Genomic DNA, 18,511 nt, shown 5'->3' on the forward strand with positions numbered 1-18,511 from the left:
ATGTGGCCGGGCCCCTTGAAGTCTGTGCCAACTGAGAACAGGTGGGCAACCTCAGCTACTGGGCATACCACGCACCAGAGAGGGAATAAGACAGCGTGAGGCAATGAAGAGAGGTGGTGTGTGTGTGTGTGTGTGAAAGAGCTGAGAGGTTGTTCAGAGCACTAAACAGCAAAGCTGAAAACAGCTTGGGAAACAGGATGGAAATTCTGCAAATAACACACTGTGTAAAAGGATGAGAGAAAAAAGAGCTGTGTGTTCATGCAGAGTAAGAAAAGGGCAGGGAAAATATTTATAATACAGCCTCAGATAAAACTTAAGTTAAAGGTGGAAGGTACAACTGAAAGTTTATGGATGATTTCAATGCTCCGGCTGATCAAGCACTATTAAATGTGATGGTTAAAACACATACATACACTTCCCCTCATAAAAAACATGTTATTACGACTGATAAACTCAATAACATAAAACAGTACAAGTCAATACAAATAAACCGTACATCCTCATCCTTAACAGCCTCGTTTTACTGTACTTTTGCTGCAGCATTGAAGGTGTTTGATGCCAACCTGCACTCTAGTTTTGCATTGTTTATAATGTCTAAGTCCTGCCTCAGCAATAACAATGGACAGTGTAAAGCCTCCAGCTCATATCGATTGGATGCACGGACTACTACACATTCAGAGAATCTGCTTTTTCAGGTGTTGGCAGCCGAACGGATGAATGCTGCAGGAGGGCAAAAATGAAAAGCCTTATGGTGTTTGATCAATAGAGAATGTCACTCATTCGCTCCTGCTCAATCACTGTTTAGCATATTTGCAAACACATGCAAATTTGTGATGCGTCTTTTATTCGGTTTGCAGAGGCAGCAGCTAATTAAACAATCAGTGTGTTAGACAGAATTAGCCACAATCGTGTATGTGAAGGAAAGCTTAAATACGTGCACTTCTGTGGTGGGATTTGTTGAGATCAGTTTGCTTTGACAACACTTTAGAGTCGAGAGATGATGAAAGACAAACACGAATTAAAAAGAAGTGGTTATACTTTGAAATACATTCATTGATGCTAAAATTGCACAAATCAATGAGGAAATGTATTTGGTTGTTAAATACTCCTGATATAATAATAAGCTATGCTGCATTAGAAGTTAAATGAACATGAATGAGTTCATTTACTGCACAATGAAAACTCTCCAGCTGCCCTGTTGTGTTTGTAGTTGGTTAAATATTGTGTTCATTCATCACTGCTCCTGCAGAAGTCCATCAGACCATCGATCCATTCATTTTCCACCAGTTATCCAGGTTCTTGTTTCCCTGGTAGCAAATTAATCAGGAGCCCACACATGATTTTCTCCTGCGATGTCCTTCAACTGCTCTTAAGGAATCCCTCAGCGTTCCCAGACCAGATGGGCTGGATAATCCCTCCATGGTCTTCTGGTTGTGCTCCAGGGTCTCCAGTTGGATGTGTCTACAATACTTACCATAGTACACATCCTGATACGATCCCTGAAATACCTCAACTGACTGCTTTCAGTGCAGAAGAGCAGCTGTTCTACTCCAAGCTCTTTCCAGGCTGTTCTGTGTCCCTAAAGGTTTTCACTCTTTAGGTCACCTCCTGAAGCTCAAAGCTACAGGTGAAAGTGGGAACCAAAGATAACTGCTAAATATAGAGCTTTTTCTTGGAGCTAAGCTAAGGTGGATGCCATACTAATCCACAGGCTGATCTTATCCTACCCTCACCTCACCAGACCCCAACATTTATACACTTCTTCACCTGGAGGGGCAACCTTGTGATTCTGCGGATAAAAACCATAAACTGAATTGCTGATAGTGTGCAGGCCTTCAGGAGTACAACACCAACGGTGAGCGTACTTGATCTGCATACACTGTTCTTGCTTAGGTTATGCAAGGACTCAATCATCAGGAGTAATGATCTAGTACACAACTACTACTGCAGACATTAGTTTTGTGTGAGTATAGAGGAAAAATGCAGATTAAGAGGCAGAACCCCCTGACCACACTAGTATCACTGTGAACGTGAAGGTATGAGGAGCCCAGGGTTTTGTCCACCTGAAACCAAAATCTGACAATTGGCTAGAGTCTCCTTACTTATGCATTGGTGACCCTGCTGTATAAAGAATGCTTACAGGTTCCCTTTTAAAAAAAAAATGCATGTATTCCTCACCATGACACTCAGGCTGGGTGCCGAGCCAGGTCCCATTGGCCATGCAAGTTCTCTCTGGCGAACCCTTCAACATGTAGCCGGGCTCACAGCTAAAACGGACAACACTGCTGACTGTGAACTCTTCTCCCAGACGAATACCGTGCACAGGAACACCTGGATCTCCACACAGCCCGGCAGAATCACCTGGAAAAGAGCGAAAGATGAATAAAACAATAATTAAAATATCTGTAACAAATCATTGCTCTTATTTATTTTGACAAATAACTTGAGTACTGTACGTGCTGACAGACCCCCCTCTCCCACCCTACCACCATCCAACAGGGATAACAATGTTCCACTTGATCCCTGAGGAGTAACCAGCTTCCCAAATACATTCATTTTTATTATATCCATTTGTTCAACATGCAGAAAGTGTGCAATAAGTTGTGATTTTTCATTTCATTATTCAACCATATATTTTGCACCCTGCACCCTATTTCCACTTCTATTTCTACCAATCTCAAGCAGCGCTGCTCTCATTCATTAAACAAGGTGCTGGTCTGTTGTACTTGTTACTAGATGGCTAGATGGTTTGTGCAGAAGTCCATCAAACCATCCATCCATCCATCCATTTTCCACTGGTTAACCAGGTGCACGTTTCAGTTGTAGGAAAATAAATCAGTAGTCCACACATGATTTTCTCCTGCGATGTCCTTCAGCTCCTCTCAAGGAATCCCACAGCGTTCCCAGAACAGCAGGGATGCGAAATCCCTCCATGGGCTTCTGGGCCTGCTTCAGGGTCTCCAGTTGGATGTGTCTAGAATACTTCAACAGTTCCATATGCAAACGCATCCTGATACCATTCCTGAATTACGTCAACTGACTGCTTTCAATGCAGAAGAGCAGCTGTTCGACTCCAAGCTCTTTTTTGATATCCAAGCTGTTCACTTTGTCCCTAAAGGTTTCTACTCTTCAGGTCACCTCACAGAGCTCAAAGCTACAGGTGAGAGTGGGAACCAAAAATAACTGCCTAACTGACAGCTTTACCTCAGGGCTGCCATACTGATCCACCTATTGATCTTATCTAACCCTGACCCCACCAGAGCCACACGTTATCTTCATTACATTCAAATAATTATCTAAGGTCACTATCTGTTCTTGTGGATATCTCCGTCATATCATTGGGAATTTGTCTGTATTTTTTGCCATGCACATTTGCATGTGTGGACACCCCCAGCAGCTCTGAGGCGACTTACTGTAAGGTAGGAGGATGGGGGCTCATGTCTTTAAAGCGCTTTATAAGCCAGCTGAGGTGCGGGTGTCCCTGTTCCTTAGCCTGATATGAGCAGATTAAAGCAGTTTTATGGAGGACACTCTTTTTGTCCTTGAGGCTCGCGGTGCAGTCAGGCAACTCCATCCTTGCTTACCCTGCTTCACTCATAATCTGCTAACAGCTGCCACCCAAAGTTTATTTGTTGGCCTCGAATTACAAGGGTGTGACTGGGTGCTGATATAACATCAGAATAAATTAAGTATTACAAGCAGAAAGCTTGAAAGAGGATGACAAAGGGGCTTCACCGTCACATAGACTCAGAGATGGAATGTGATGGGTGGGATTTTTGAATTTAAGTTTTAGTTTGATCAAGTTACAAAGCTCTCACAAAACAGAGTTAATTTCATCACTATCCTTCCGAACCCTCAGTCAATCTGGATGTAGTTTTCCATACCGGAGCAGTGTGGCGGTGAGCCGCTCCACTGGCCGTCCAGCTGGCACATGCGCGTCGTGTTGCCGATGACGGTACGCTGGCCGATGCAGCTGTAGCGGATGACTGAGCCCACTGTCCGACGGTCGCCTGAGATCTGTGCGTAGGGAGGCATGCTGGGGCGGTCACACAGCACCACTGTCAAATCAGAGCACAAGAAGGAGAACATTAAAAAGAGTGAAGTTATAAATACATCACAGTCTTCTCATTTTGCCTTGTATAATAATGTTGGGTGACAGTGAATTTGTTGTTGTTAGCACTACATTTCACACTATGAGACCACAGTTTTAAAGGAAAAAAAACAAACTTCCAACCAATTAGTAAACTGTCCGTCAGATTGCTTCATCACTTTATCAGACGGAGCCTGCTGAGATTTACAATGAAAAACAAGATTTGCTACTTTGAATGGAAGAGAGTTCACTAGGGCTGCTTAAAGTGACAATCTGGAATTTTCATGTAAACAAATGTCTGTTGAGTCACTATCGATCGCCGAACGAGGTAACACAATGGTGATTGAGACTATGGCCCACAGATGAAAGCCTTTGCAGAATTATGGACTGGGTGTCAGTGGCGACCTTCACGGTAAACAATCACAATCAGTGCCCAGTCAGTGATGCGTTTTCCATCATCCAGCAGTGGTTGGTCTGCCAGAGAGGGTAGGCGGAGCTAAGCGGCTGCTTTTCCGGTCTCTGCAAGTGTTGCGAGTAAACAGTAATCTACTATGGCTGAACAAACAAAGAAAAGGTCGATGACTACAGATACAACTTCAAACACTAAGTGAAAATCCAAAGAAAAAGAAACAAATTCGACGCTCAGATGAAGACAAACAGTCTAAAAAGGAAAGTGACAGTCAGCGAGGAAAATCAAGTTACAACTGGAGCCAACCGTGGACGCCACACATACGACTCTGTTGGGATATCTGGGAAGTGTGCTCCCACAATTACCATTTATCACCATAGGTGGTGCCAAAGAGAACGAAACTGAGATGTTCAAGATGACCACTTTAACAGATTATTGGTTTAAAAAAGATGATAATTATAATAGTGAATGTATCATTTATGTCATTGTGAAAGTAAAATGTTCAACATTTGCAGCCTTTCCTGAAATAGCAGTCATTTTTGTACTTTCCTTTGTTGAATAATGCCCTTGTAAAATCTTTAGATGTCGGACTGCTGGCAGGACAAATAGGTGGACAACAACAGATTTCTGCTTTACGAGAATCACTTCAATTCATGATTTTTATCAGCTTGACTGGTGTATAATGGTGAGTCCACACAGTTTATTGTCCTCTTTTTCAGTACACACGCAGATCGTAAATCATGCAGCAGCAATTACAACCAACCCCTGAGGTACTCACACAGACACTTTGGCAGGGAGCGATCCCAGGTACCGTCCCCCTGACAGGAGATGGAGCTGGTGCCCAGCAGGTAATAGCCTGGGTTACAGCGGTACGACACGGTGGTCTGGAAGCTGTAGCGATGCGGCCCGCTGGGCAGTATCTGCCTGATGCTGTTCTCTACATGGCCTGGCTCTGTGCAGTTCACGACTAGAGGAAGAGATGCAGAAGGGGAAACAGATTAGGAAACAAAGAGAGAAAGACATATTGTGTAAGACTTTGAAGTTCACTTCAGCAAATTATTCAACCTGATAATTGTTATTCAGTGCAAGAACCTTTTATAGAACCATTATAGATGATTACATTTAAAACCTTAAGGGCAAGACAAGCAGTTGTCTGTTTTCTTATTTACATGTATACTGTATTTATGTATACATATACGATTCTCTTATACACAGGGAACAATACATTTTTGTTTTCTCTCCCACTTCTACTCTCTCTGTCCGTTCTGTTCCTCATCTACAACCTCCACCCATCCAGAATCCATCCATCCATCCACCCCAATCCAAATGAAGTAGGAGGCGGACTCCGGAAATAAACATTTGCTTCATTAGAGCCAGTCTCCTGCTGGCCGCCGTGGTGCAGAGATGGTGATGGATGGGGAGCTCACAGGAGAAGAGGCACCATGTCAGTTTAGCACCAGATGGAGAGAGTTAGGGAAGGAGAGAATGAGGGATGAGTGAGGAGAGAGGGACAGTGCTGTACATAGTTAGAGAGGAAGAGGCCCTGATGGTGCAGAATATATTAAAATTCATGACAGAATGTCAGACTACGACTGCTACCAGCAGCGATCCATCTTGAGCGACTCAGATACAAGACACAAACTAAAACCTTACACTGCCTCAACAGAGTCAGAGAACAGTGAGTAACAGTTGCTGTCTATTCTGTTTTGTGAACCATGACTAAAACTGTAGCATGATGCCAAAACTGTAATGGCTTCTAAAACACTGCGTAGGAGTGCCCATGCGGTCATTATGCCCCAGTTTGCCTTGCCAGTCTTGCCCAATGAGCGTGCCTTCGCCACAGCCAAAATGAACCCATTGTATGCTAATGTACCTAAAAGCTTGCTCATTTTTATGCTCCCAAGCTGGCTAGCACAGCTAAATCGCCCCCAAAATACCTATTATAATGTATTCCTTCCAGTGGAGCGCTGACCCGTGGTGCCATCATTTACAACTTACCGCATAATAACACTACAAAGCGTATTTGAAGCTGTGGAGTCGCTTCGGCACGAGACTTTCCAAGCTTGGAATTCAGCTTTGAAAAGAATGTGCTCGGGCGACGTGGGCTCAAAAGCGATCCGGCAGTCATCTAAAACGTCTGACCTCCCGGTACATTTTTTTGTGTGTGGCCCAGTGAGCAACGAGAGAGGAAGCGAAAGGATGAAAGGAAAGGAAGAATAAAAGTGAAAGGGGAAGAAGGGCCGAGGTAATTCATCTCTGTTCCACTCAGGAGTGGGGACCCTGGTCACCCTCTCCTCCTCTTGGACTACTGCCAAGTAACAGCACCGTAAGTGGTGTGTCAGAGTGTGGTTTTTTCTGTCTCCTGCCTTTATCGCTGAAAGACAAATAAACACACAAGTCCAAAGAAGGCGGTGTTGTGGCTCAGTTGCTGTGACTCAAATTGGTGTTGATTAGAGAGGGATAGGAGACTGGCCAGGCCGGCTGTGCTCTCCTCCTTCCTGCATTATTGATGGAGCCCACAGACTCTTGTAGTTAAAATCTGGACCGTGGAAATCATTACCTTTGTCCTGCTCGACCCTCCTCTGTTTTTCCTGCTTTCTGTGTACATCCACTACACTCTCTCCCCCTCTAAAAAAAAAGGGGATGGTTCGGCTTAGCAAAGGCTGAGGTGAGATGGATGAAGCGGATGTCATCCCAGCACTTCTAGCTTTCAACTCTGGGGAGGAAGTACATGGCAGGCAGGAGAGCACGCCTCACCAAAGATGTCTCAGATGCTGTAATTAAGGTGATAAATCTGATTGACAAAAAGACCTCTAAGCTACTTATGTCCCCACATCATCAGTGAGGATAATGTGCCATCCAAATAGACGCCCACATCCACACACACACAACGAAATGCATCTCACAGTCAGCATCTGCATGGAAACAAGGCCAATGCTAATATGATGTCACTACTCGAGCGGAGAGATTTAAGGCGTATGTCTGGGAGAAAATCTCGCCTCCTTATGCATGCAGCAGTCAAACGCGCTTCTCTCTTATTTTAACAACTGAAGGAGGATTCCTGCGAGTCTTGTAGCCTCCTCATCCCTTCATAAATGTCGGAAAAAAAAGGCCAAATCCTTTCTCTCCTCATTTAAAACAAACTCATGAGTCAATCTGCGACTGGGCCCGTCACTGCCTTGTCACATTCAAGGCTCGACCTTGTGAGCGCCCTTTCTGTGCCTGTCACGGAGCCCTCAGTTAGCGAGGACTTAGAGACAGACACGGGTGCCGAGATACAACGCTTGTCGCAAAAACACTGCCAAATTAAAAGTCTGTCTCGCTCATTCGTAACAGAGCAGGGTGCTTTTTATTCAGAGCAAAAACAAGGATGCTGGTCTCCAAAGGCTGCTGTCTTTCATACAAGCCCAAGGATCGTGTGATTGTTTTTGGCTGCCTCTGTATAGTTATTAACCAAGTTTGTTTCTCTGACAGACAGGTGAGCCTTAGGGTGTAACAGACGTAGCTATGTTAAAAGGAAATAACATCAAATGTAAATATTATCCGAAACCTCCGAGGACTCTGTGTTTGAGACCGTGGTAATTAAATAATCCGAGCTTCTCTTTGGTTTTTCATTTCAATTTCCCCTAATACGCGTCGTTTAAACTCGTTCTCCCTCTGGGTGCCTCTGCATTTACCTCCGCTCTCTCTGTGATTGGGGTCATCTGTGGTCAGAGAAGATATGAACTGGCACAATACAATAGGTAATTTAATACCTACCCAGACAAATGGATGAGAACACAAAAAGAAGAAGAGAGCTGTACCCCTCCAGGCATGAATGTGGAATAGAGCACACTTTTTGACAATGTCCTCATTCAGCGCCTTAGGAATGCACACAGCTGATGCCAATGGCTTTTTTTAGCTCTTAAATTATTCACAAAGCATGATACTTGTACTATGTGTCCCACTGTTAGTGTTGCTATGCCATACCTATACATTGCAAGTAGCTGTGCTGAGCTGCGCAGAGATCATATATGCATCTAAACATTTTGCTCATATTTGTATATAAAAAAGGTATTTCTTCCTTTCAGATGTGTTCAGAGAAAATAATTACCAGTTGATGGATTCTTTTCAGATATTTGTAATTTCCTTGCTCAAATGGCAGAAATTTGTTTCCTCAAATTGCTTTTAAAAAATAATTGACTGCATATTGGATCCAGTGGTAGACATTATCAGGCACATAACTTCAGTCTGTGCAGAAGTTCTCCAAAAATAATAGATACATTGACTCATAAGTTTGGGCATCAACTTAACACTTACTTTTACACCTAGGGAGGGCGTTGCTCCACTGCCCGTTGGCCTGGCAGGTCGATTTTACAGCCCCCTGAAGAACATATCCGGTATTGCACACAAAGCGCACAACATCGTTCAAGTTGAACTGGGTTCCTTGAGTCAAACCGAAGGTGGGGTTCCCAGGATGACCACATGTGATGGCTGCGCAAGCAAAAGATAATCAGAAAATCACAGTTATACACATGCAGAGCAGTTTAATACAATCTAAAGGTTAGATATCAAACACCTGAATAAACAGGACCTGGATTAGGAAAGAAAATGTCACAACAAAAACAAAGCTGGACAGAAACAAGACTGAATGTCAATTCTGAGTAATGATCCAAACTCTGAAGCTAAAGGCTCTGCTGCAGCTGCACTGGCATCGTTTCAAAATGTTTGCCACTGGCCTCTGTTAAAATAACCTTCTAAAAAGACCAGTTTTACAGAGGAATACATTTGCATCATTTTGCAAACATTTCCCAAACTTTGAGGCACGAGTAAAAGATGTTTTACAGTGGATTTTATGGAGATGCTTTTCATAAAATTGTATATCAATACTTTTAATTGGTCATCAGTAACACATGCGTCGGGTAGTCCGCATTGGCCCCAAACTAGCCTATGGCCTAATCCCACCCTAAAGCCTGAACCCTCGCGGACTTCAATGACCTCAGACGTGCAGTGCCTGAGTTTGTGAGGGTTTGAATACTGCATAAAAATCAGCAATGGGACACACTATCCTGGCATCACACCCTGCCTGGAAACAAGATGCTTCATTGAATTATTAGGAAAAAAGCAGACTTCCAGCATGTAATTGTGTTTCTTACATTACAGTGTTTACATATTTTAACAAACTATCAAAAGTTAGAAAGGCCTTATTTTGAAACTTTGTAAATATAAACTGAAAAACACAGCATTTATAAAAACATGCTAAACAACTAAATGTTGTCACTTGCAGATAAACCTATTTGCGGTTCCTTTCACCGTCCATGCTCACTTTGTTTACATTTAGATTTTTTTTGTTCCAACTTTAGTGAAAACTACTTTAATGTACGAACATTGTTTACATTTAGTGGGGGTTTGTATACGTCACCAAGTTGGCTATGAACTCTGGGTAATTACCAAAGGAAAGTCTGCAGATATGCAAACTCATGGAAAGACGGCAACTTGGCGTTGAAAAGTCTGCATCAGAGCCCTCATGAAATTGGTGATTTGACAGTGGGAGAGTACTAAGCACTTAAGTCTGCAGGTCCATGAGTGTGGAGCTTAGGATCTGGCATTTGGCATTTTATCTACTTGCTAGCTTTGCAGCGTTTCTAGAACAAAGGGTTAGTCTGAAGCTCGACTTTGTACAAGTCTGTATCCTAAACACAAAACCCTCATAGCTTTACTAGTAACTGAATATTCTCCGTGGGCACTTACGGACACAAACAGGAGTGCGTCCTGACCAGCGGTGATCCTGTTCACAGATTCGCACAGACACTCCGATGAGACGAAATCCTGGGTTACACTGATACACGACGCTGCCTCTGTAGTTATAATTCTCTCCAATGATCTGTCCGTTCACTATTGGCTCCGGGGTGCCACAATGGCCAGCTATGAAAAAATAAAAAGGGTAAAGGTCAGACAAAACAGTTTAAAATCACTGGAAAGTAAGTGAAGGACTCTTTGGGTTCTTAAGATCTCACCGAGACACTGGACCTGTGATCCACTCCAAAGCCCGTTGGACATACACTCTCGCACCCGAGAGCCCACCAATGTGTATCCAGTGTTGCAGGAAAAAATGGCAGTGGCTCCATACACAGTCAGTGTTCCAATCTTGTTGCCATTTGGTGGAGTCCCAAGGTCCCCACAGGAGATTACTGAAGTGAGAAAACAAACTCATATTATACAAACTAATATGGTCAAAATGAGAGCTCCAACGCTCGTTTGTTCTGTTTGGAAAAAGGTTTTGGTTTTAATTTTGCTTTGGTTAGAAGTCTGTTTTGTTTTGTTCCTTAATTTCACAGTGGAATAAGAGATTTGGATGCAATAATATTTTATGCTTTTTTTATTTTTTATTTTAATCTTTTTTCATTTTTTAGTGCAAATAAGGGAGTTAACTTAAGAAACTTAGAAAATGATCACGAGGTGTGCAGTTTACACTTACTCTCGCAGACTGGGCGTGGATCTGGGTAATTCCAGGTGCTGGTAGCCTGGCAGCGAATGACCCTTTGACCCCTGTAGTAATACCCTGGGTCACATATGAGCATCAATAAAGCGTCATATTGGTTTTGAGTGCCATAGATCAGCCTCCATCTCCCATGTTCCACAGCAGAGTGGCCGATGTCAGGGCAGGTCACGGCTGGAGGGTGAGAGAATTAACAAACATCATCAGCCTGAGATTGGTGCTGTCATAATCTCAAAGCTTCCTGCTAAGGATATTTGGAACAATATTTGGCTTGTAGTAAAAGTGACAGTAAAAGAAACACTCACGGATACATCTGGGCTGGGCCTCAATGGAGCTCCACCTCCCAGACTCCTGACAGATCACTGAGGTGGTGACGGGCCCAGCAAGACGAAATCCGGGATTACACTGGTATGTGGCCCTCGCTCCTAAAGAGAAGTCCTGGCCCACGATGCTGCCATTGACCGGAGGCACTGGCATTCCACAGGACATGACTAAAAGGGATTTGACAGGAAATTAAGACAAACAAAATGTGGTTGTTATAATTTAAGCACATGTAGAAAAGTGTATTTTAATAGTCATTTTTATATGTCGAGTTCCTAGCTAACAAAAGGCTTCCTGTACAAACCCACTCGCAGAGCAGGCATTGATGTGCGGTAAACATTAGCTCAGGCTGCCATCTGCACAACAGTAAACAATCAAGTCCAGAGAGAGCACATGCAATTCATGAGAATGATTACACCTGGTGCAGACTTGACCAGACACTGAATGGCTGCTGCGCTGCTCTCACTTTTCTATTCATCTGATACTGTTTTATAAATGTGGCTGGAAACTCGGCTCTAGAAATAGAGCTTTTAGATTTCATGTTTTGTTATGGAGGATAAAAGAAAATCTGAACACAGGTAAATGGAGAAGTCACTGACAATGGGAATCAATGAATATGCCTTCAACATGAAATTATATTTACTTTTAAATTGAAGATTTATCTTGCTGAAATAGCTACGACTCCATTCATACGATCTGTTTTGTAATTTTTCAAAAAAGACATCTATCAGTCTCAGTAAAAAAATGCCTATTGATGATTTCAGCGCTGAAGAAAGGGCACAGTGACAGGCTGATATCACTGTGACTAAAGCCCGAAAGACTGACATATCAAACAATTTGGCTTACGTGAACCAAATATTATTAGTCTGACGCAGCTTTTACTTCAAAGCAAGTCTGAGGCAAGGTAAAGTGAGCTTCCTTGAAGCACGCCTAAGGCTGAGGGGCTTCTTGGTGATGGCACACTGTCAGTTGAAATCACACTTTGATCCAAAGCAAATAGATTCAGTGATAGTTTTTTCAATCAACTTAAATCAGAATGACTGAACTTACAAAATACATTTGCGACAAAAAAGTTGTATTTAACTCAGCATGGCAGTTAGGCTGAAGATGTTGAAACCTTTCTTTCTTTGCAACGTTTTCAGGTTAATTTCATCCCTTTTAAAACTTGGGACATGGTGAGAATGATATTATTATTTAACTTAACTGAAAAAACAAGTTTAGCGCAGGTTGCATTGGCAATATGTGTACATGTACAAGGCAAGTTTGTCTCACTCGGACACAGTTTTCAGATAGATTAGATTGTCATATTTTTTTTACTTTCAACCTTGTCATCCTTCCTCCTGACCTGCTGCTATGATTGGACCCTCACCTTGGCAAAGAGGCACTGGTGCATTCCACTGGTATGTCCCCTGGGCGGTGCGGGTGCAGGTGGCACTGCTCTGGCCAATAAGCCGGAAGCCCTGGTCACAGCTGAAACGCAGTGTGCTGCCCAGTTTAGTGCCCGTCAGACTGTGCACCGTGCCATTTACAGGGTTATTTGGAGGGCTGCAGTAGGCCGCTGTGGAAAAAAAACGAACACAGATAGGTAAATATGTGAAATGGCTCTCCGATAAAATTGAGTGCAACAACCGTAAAAACCCAATAATGATGCAAGATGATGCAAGTTGTTGTGGAGGAAGTGAAGGATTAATATGCCTTCAATAGCACAAAGCCCAGGATCTCCTTTGCATCTGTCTTCTCCGCCTGGCGTGGTATAGGAAGATATTTATTAATACAAGCGCCACGATGCAATCTCTTTAAGGCAAACGCTGCAGACTAGAGACAAGCGAAATTGATTAGAGGAAACTTATGTTCACTACAAAGCGAAACAGGAGTTTGTCAGCCGCAGCAGAGGAGGATCATAAAAGTGATGGATACATAATAACAGACACAAAGTATCTGTTTTTGTTTGTTGGCTAAATTAGGTGCTGCAATCATCGTTTGTCATCCCGAATGGTGCCAGCAACAGGTCCATGGATTCCAATGAATGGAGGGCTCTGAGACCTAAATTGCATTTTGCAGATCTCACAGTAAAAACACCTAACTACACACCTGCAGGAGGATAGAAAATTAACACAGAGTAAAAACATTCAAGAATATATAGTGATGAGGCAGAAGATGGCTATTTGACACAGAAATTTAGGGCTCTTTGTGGGGAGAGATTAGGATGGAAGTGGACCTTGGACACAAAACAAGCGTGTTATCCATTACACTTAATCACTGTGACCACTTTACAGTTCTATAAAAATGCTAATACTGACTCAAAGCACTCACACGTGGCAGTGAAAATGGCCTCTCTTTCAAGGCAGTGGGAATTTTTAGCACCGTGCAATCAGATAAAACTCCCTTACAGTATAAAAACGTAAAGCCATGTCAGCAGTGTTATCTGTATTCACCATTTGTTAGATGTTGCTATCTCGCACAAAATGTTCCTGTTCCTACTGAGACAGAAAATGTGAGACTTCAAGTGATCTGAAGAGACTGTGGATAAAAAAAAAAGACTTTGGAATCTGACATTGAGTTTCACTGAGAAAGACGTAGATTTGTTCGTAGCAGTGTTCATTTGGGCAGCTATTTTAGATTTAGTGCTGATAAGTTTTTGTCTCATTTTAGTCACTTTTACACCTTATAGTTTGTCTGGTTTTGGTCGACGAAGAATCAAAACATTTTAGTCCAGTTTTAGTTAATAAGCCTCCCTCGTCACATTTTTACTTGTTTGCACCGGGTAAAATTATGTCTTAAAGGGCCAGTTCGCCAATTTTCAATCTTAGTCCTATCATGCTATTATAGGGAGCTAACCCCATTATGGTAGAAAAAAAATGCAATCTCGCTCGGTGCCTTTGGAGGACGCTATCCTCCTCTCCAATGGGCCCTGGAAACTTCCGCCACACTATATAAAATGTGCCATCTGGCGGAGGCCGGGGAGATTCTGTACCGCTCTGAGCCATTGCCTGCAGCGAAACTGTAGTATTTCACTCCAGCGTCTCTCGCTGGGCCGTTCCTTTCAGAGGGAAGGGTGCAATGCACGCTGGGTGTTGTAGGAATGAAGAATGGGCGAAACAATAAGCTGTTTGTACAACTTTCTCCACAGCTATGGCGCCAATTTCAAATATTATTGCTTCTATTGATTACAGAGAACACCAGCTTAGACTGACAGTGGCTTTTTCCAGGGGCGACTTGCTCCTTTAAATTTCAGCAGTAAATCCATACAGTAAATAAACAATGAAGACACCATATCTAAAGATTATTTTTCATCATCACTTCTTAGACAGACTGACTGAAGCAGACAGCAGATGATTGCTCCTTTTTGTGCGGAAGAAGCGTCAAATATGGCGTGCAAAATGGCCCTTGAGCGGGGTGCCCTGTGAGCGTGCACAGAGAACAACCGCCTTCATCTCCAACCAGGTTACCAAGTTACAAGAATGCATTGAAGACATTGAAGATTTTTCATCATTATTTTAGTTAACAAAATTCACACTGGTTTGTAGGTAATACTTCATACTTTGAAGATTAGCATTCAGCTTTGTCTTTTCAGAAATAATCATCTGATTTAAAAAACCCTTGATGGCTAAATGGGTTAGGAATAGAATATACAAAAGAATCCATTTATATTTAATTTTCCTTCTAAGCTAATGTATGTTCCTCTGCAAGGCCTGTCAGTCACTGTGAATGGCATGCTCCTGAGCCACCTTTGACTTTAATTCTTCTTCACTTCAATTTGTGTGTAACTTATTTTCCCCTCTTTTTATGTTACTCCCTTCTTTCCTTTCTCTGCGTTTGACAGTATACAGTTTATGTCACTGCAGCCCTGCAGCCAAGAGGAATCAGATCTACATTGGCAGTGGACTGGATTGCAACAGATCATCAAAGTAAGCGGGAGAGTGAAGAAAGAAGACGATGATATAAATGGGGGGAAGAAAGTGACACGAGAAAAGTTGATTGGATGGATGAAAAAGATGAACACGTCTAAATTATGTGATCATGGAGCATTTGGAGAGACCCTTTGATGGAGACAATATAAAAGAAGTGAGATGAGAAGCTGCTTGTGGAAATGTCTCAAAGTTGGTGATGATAGAAGACCGGCCCATGAAGAGAAATAAAGAGGATTGATGAAGAACACAGTGAAAAACACTGAATCTTCCCCTGCCATCTGTTTCTTCCTCCCCACCAAGGTACTACAGAAAGCAACTCCTTATTGACCGTGGCAACTTCTCAGCCATCACTTAGTCCTTCTGTCACTTAGTCTGCTTAAGTAAAATCAGTCATGGCTTGGGAAAAAAATTTAAAAAAGGAGAAAAAGAAGAGAAGCGACAGAACATCCGGTTGGGGAGACGAGAGAGCTCCTGAGAGAGGAGGAGGGGGACGATTAGTCAATCTGGCTGAGTGGTGTTGATACAAAACGGAGGGAGCCTTTTAAATATTTGAACAGTCATAATTCAGAGCGAGCAAAGCAGGTGTCTTAAACCAACAGATCCTTCACAGGAGTGGGACAAAAAACAAAGTATTATCAGCAATAAAAGAAACAGCATTTACTAATTCCCCTGCCTGTGGAGCACAACAAGGAGTGGTGCAGATGCCTATCGCCCCCGCTAGGTTGTCATGGAGATGGGTCATATTCTGAGCTTTTTCAGCTGCAGTTAGCAGCTCAAATCTTAGGGCTTGTTGACACAGGAAACCAGAGGCAACTCTGATGAGATCAAATGTACAAAAATGTCCAGAAGTAACAAAGTCAAACATCAGTTTCTTCCTGTACATTTCTTCTAAAAGGACATTTGAAATAACTTTTTAGTTTTTAAAAAAAGGCTTGTCTAGTCTTCACTCACCTGAGTAGCGTATCCGAAAGCCTTTGTGGCTGGTAGTGTGATCGAAGGACCAGTGCAGATAGACTTTGTTACTGGAGCTGGTGATGCTCAGTGGGCTCGAATAGTTACCACTGAGAGTAATCAGGAGAGGGCTCTGTCGGGATGGGCCTGCATTGAGAGAGCAGTGGACAATTATTAGAAAGAATCTGCTTTTGAAAGTCTTAAAGAGCTCCAGTTTATTCATTTAAAGCACCACTAGCATATGGTCTTCAAAGTAATGCCTTGAGTTCCATCATAAAATATATTATGAATTAGGGATGTGCATTTACAATTTTTTTTTTTGGACTGGTTAACCGACACTCTTAATGGTTAATAACCGTTAAACAACAAGATTAAAATGTACTTTTTGGATTGGATAAAAGTCTGGTACCCATGCAGACACTTTCCCAGCGAGTCCCCAGGTGTCTACCACAGCAATTAGTGTAGCCTGGAGGTTGTCAGCTGTGTGTCTGGCTGCCATACTCTGTGTTAGGAGGACGGCCGATTTAAACTCCCAGGCCTCATGAATATGGTGGCACCTAACTGTCACGTAGCTCTCCGTAGTGAGCGCCGTCCAGCGGTCTGTTGAGGGCTACAAACTTGGCACAACCCAGTTGCGTTTTCAGCTCTTTTTTTTTCTTCAACAGTCCATCGCCACTGACCACGCTGACAGGCAAAATATCTTTCACCATGATTAAACAGATTCTCTACGTTATCCCCTCAGACCGTCGCGCATCGCACTTTCCCCCTGCTAGCATGGAGGGCAGAGTTGGTTGAGAAACTGGACCCACCTGTCGGGATGCTTGTGGATGTAAATATATATTTAATTTAACCGTTTAACTGGTAGTATTAACTGGTTAAAATACGTAATGGTCGGTTAACAGTTAACCAGTTAAAGTGCACATCCCTTATATGAAAAGCATTTATTTCCCTTGCAAAAGTGATAGAACAGAGAATATGATTAAGAAAAATGATCCACATTCCCACAGATTTATTTATTTGAATATTGATAGGAATCACATGTTCCCAACTTGTGGCTTTTGTGCATTGTGTGTTGTGCATTATGTCTTTCCATAATTGCCTTGGCAGCTTAAAGTCGAACAAATGTCTGTTTCCCTCAACTCGGCAGATGATAAAAAGCAATAATCAGGATCACTAGAATACAAGACGGCCATTTTCTCAGAGACGCCTGGCAGAGTTGCTGACTGTGCCTCTAATCATATGCAAATGTAGGAGCTACGTGTAGATGTTCTGGCACCATGAAAGGGAGCCTGTGTGTGATTTTCTGTTGGTAGGTGCAGAGAGTTTTGTTAAGGATGGTAATTTCGGCTGTCTGGCTCAATTCAGTCTTTAATTGTGGATAATTGTGAAATTGAGTCTTTGGCCAATGACGTGCGGGGGAGGTGTCACGGCGAGGTCCATAGAATACTAAGTGGTGTGGTAGTGGGCATCCTGCAGGACATATGTAACAGAATGTTCTGTTCAAGTCAAAGGTCAAAGAATCAGAATTCTCCTCAACTAAACTACACGATACTGTATGTGAGCCTTGGTATACACTAGGGGTGCAACAATTAGTCGACGCTGTCGACAAAAATCAATGACAAAATTAGTTGCCAACTAATTAATTGTCGATAATTAGTCAGTTACGTCATAACACAGATTTTACATGCTCTGCTCGGACATAACATCATTTTCTGGAGCAGAGTTTCCTGAGGGGTGAGCCATCTCGCATCCTTAATATCTCAGCTGAGAGTTGTGCATGCAAAACGGTGACCAGGAAGCGACAGGTAATGCCTACCTAGGGACAAGAGTTGAAAATTAGTGAAAGCTAGAAACTCTCGGTGCAACACATCGGTTTAGTGCTCTGTACTGGAACTATGTTAAATTGCATCGTCCCTATCAAATAAAATAAATTCAAATAAAACATAGCGCCGGCTGATGCAACATCGCATCCTAAAACCTTTAAGTCTGGGAGCTTTTCACCTTCAATGCTGCAAAGAAAAGGATCGCCTGCAGGATTTGTAAAGTGGACCTCGCTTATCACAGGAGTAGTCGGTAATACGTGAGCATTTGTTGAGAAGGCATGTTGGACTTGTGGATGAGGCCGACTCGCACAGATAAGATAATTAGCTTCTCAGCTAGCTAACGTTAGCTAACTATAGACAGAGTTGTATTTGTTTTTAACATTAACATATCACTGTAGTGCTCTGGATCGAACCTGAAGCATCTTTCTTTTGAACATCAGCTGTGTCATTCAACTTAACAATTTAAAGTTACAGCCACGCTGTGTGATTTCTCTCATTTATATTTTCAGTCCCTCGCCTTAAAACCTT

The 18,511-nt window shown here is 42.6% G+C and overlaps 1 protein-coding gene across 1 annotated transcript in view; it reads right to left on the reverse strand.

The window, feature by feature from the left end:
• Positions 1-18,511, reverse strand: part of csmd2 (CUB and Sushi multiple domains 2) — a 253,256-nt gene that overhangs the window by 17,279 nt on the left and 217,466 nt on the right. The window contains exons 49-58 of the mRNA XM_069682020.1: positions 16,161-16,307; positions 12,668-12,856; positions 11,283-11,468; positions 10,957-11,151; positions 10,496-10,669; positions 10,230-10,403; positions 8,799-8,972; positions 5,278-5,466; positions 3,885-4,058; positions 2,179-2,361 (exon numbers count right to left, since the gene is read on the reverse strand). Coding sequence (XP_069538121.1) covers positions 2,179-2,361; positions 3,885-4,058; positions 5,278-5,466; positions 8,799-8,972; positions 10,230-10,403; positions 10,496-10,669; positions 10,957-11,151; positions 11,283-11,468; positions 12,668-12,856; positions 16,161-16,307 — 1,785 coding nt within the window. The remainder of the gene's footprint in view (positions 1-2,178; positions 2,362-3,884; positions 4,059-5,277; positions 5,467-8,798; positions 8,973-10,229; positions 10,404-10,495; positions 10,670-10,956; positions 11,152-11,282; positions 11,469-12,667; positions 12,857-16,160; positions 16,308-18,511) is intronic.

The sequence above is a fragment of the Semicossyphus pulcher genome, unplaced genomic scaffold (assembly GCF_022749685.1).
Source record: "Semicossyphus pulcher isolate SPU_LCO1_2020_fin unplaced genomic scaffold, fSemPul1.0.p SCAF_5, whole genome shotgun sequence".
NCBI lineage: Eukaryota > Metazoa > Chordata > Actinopteri > Labriformes > Labridae > Semicossyphus > Semicossyphus pulcher.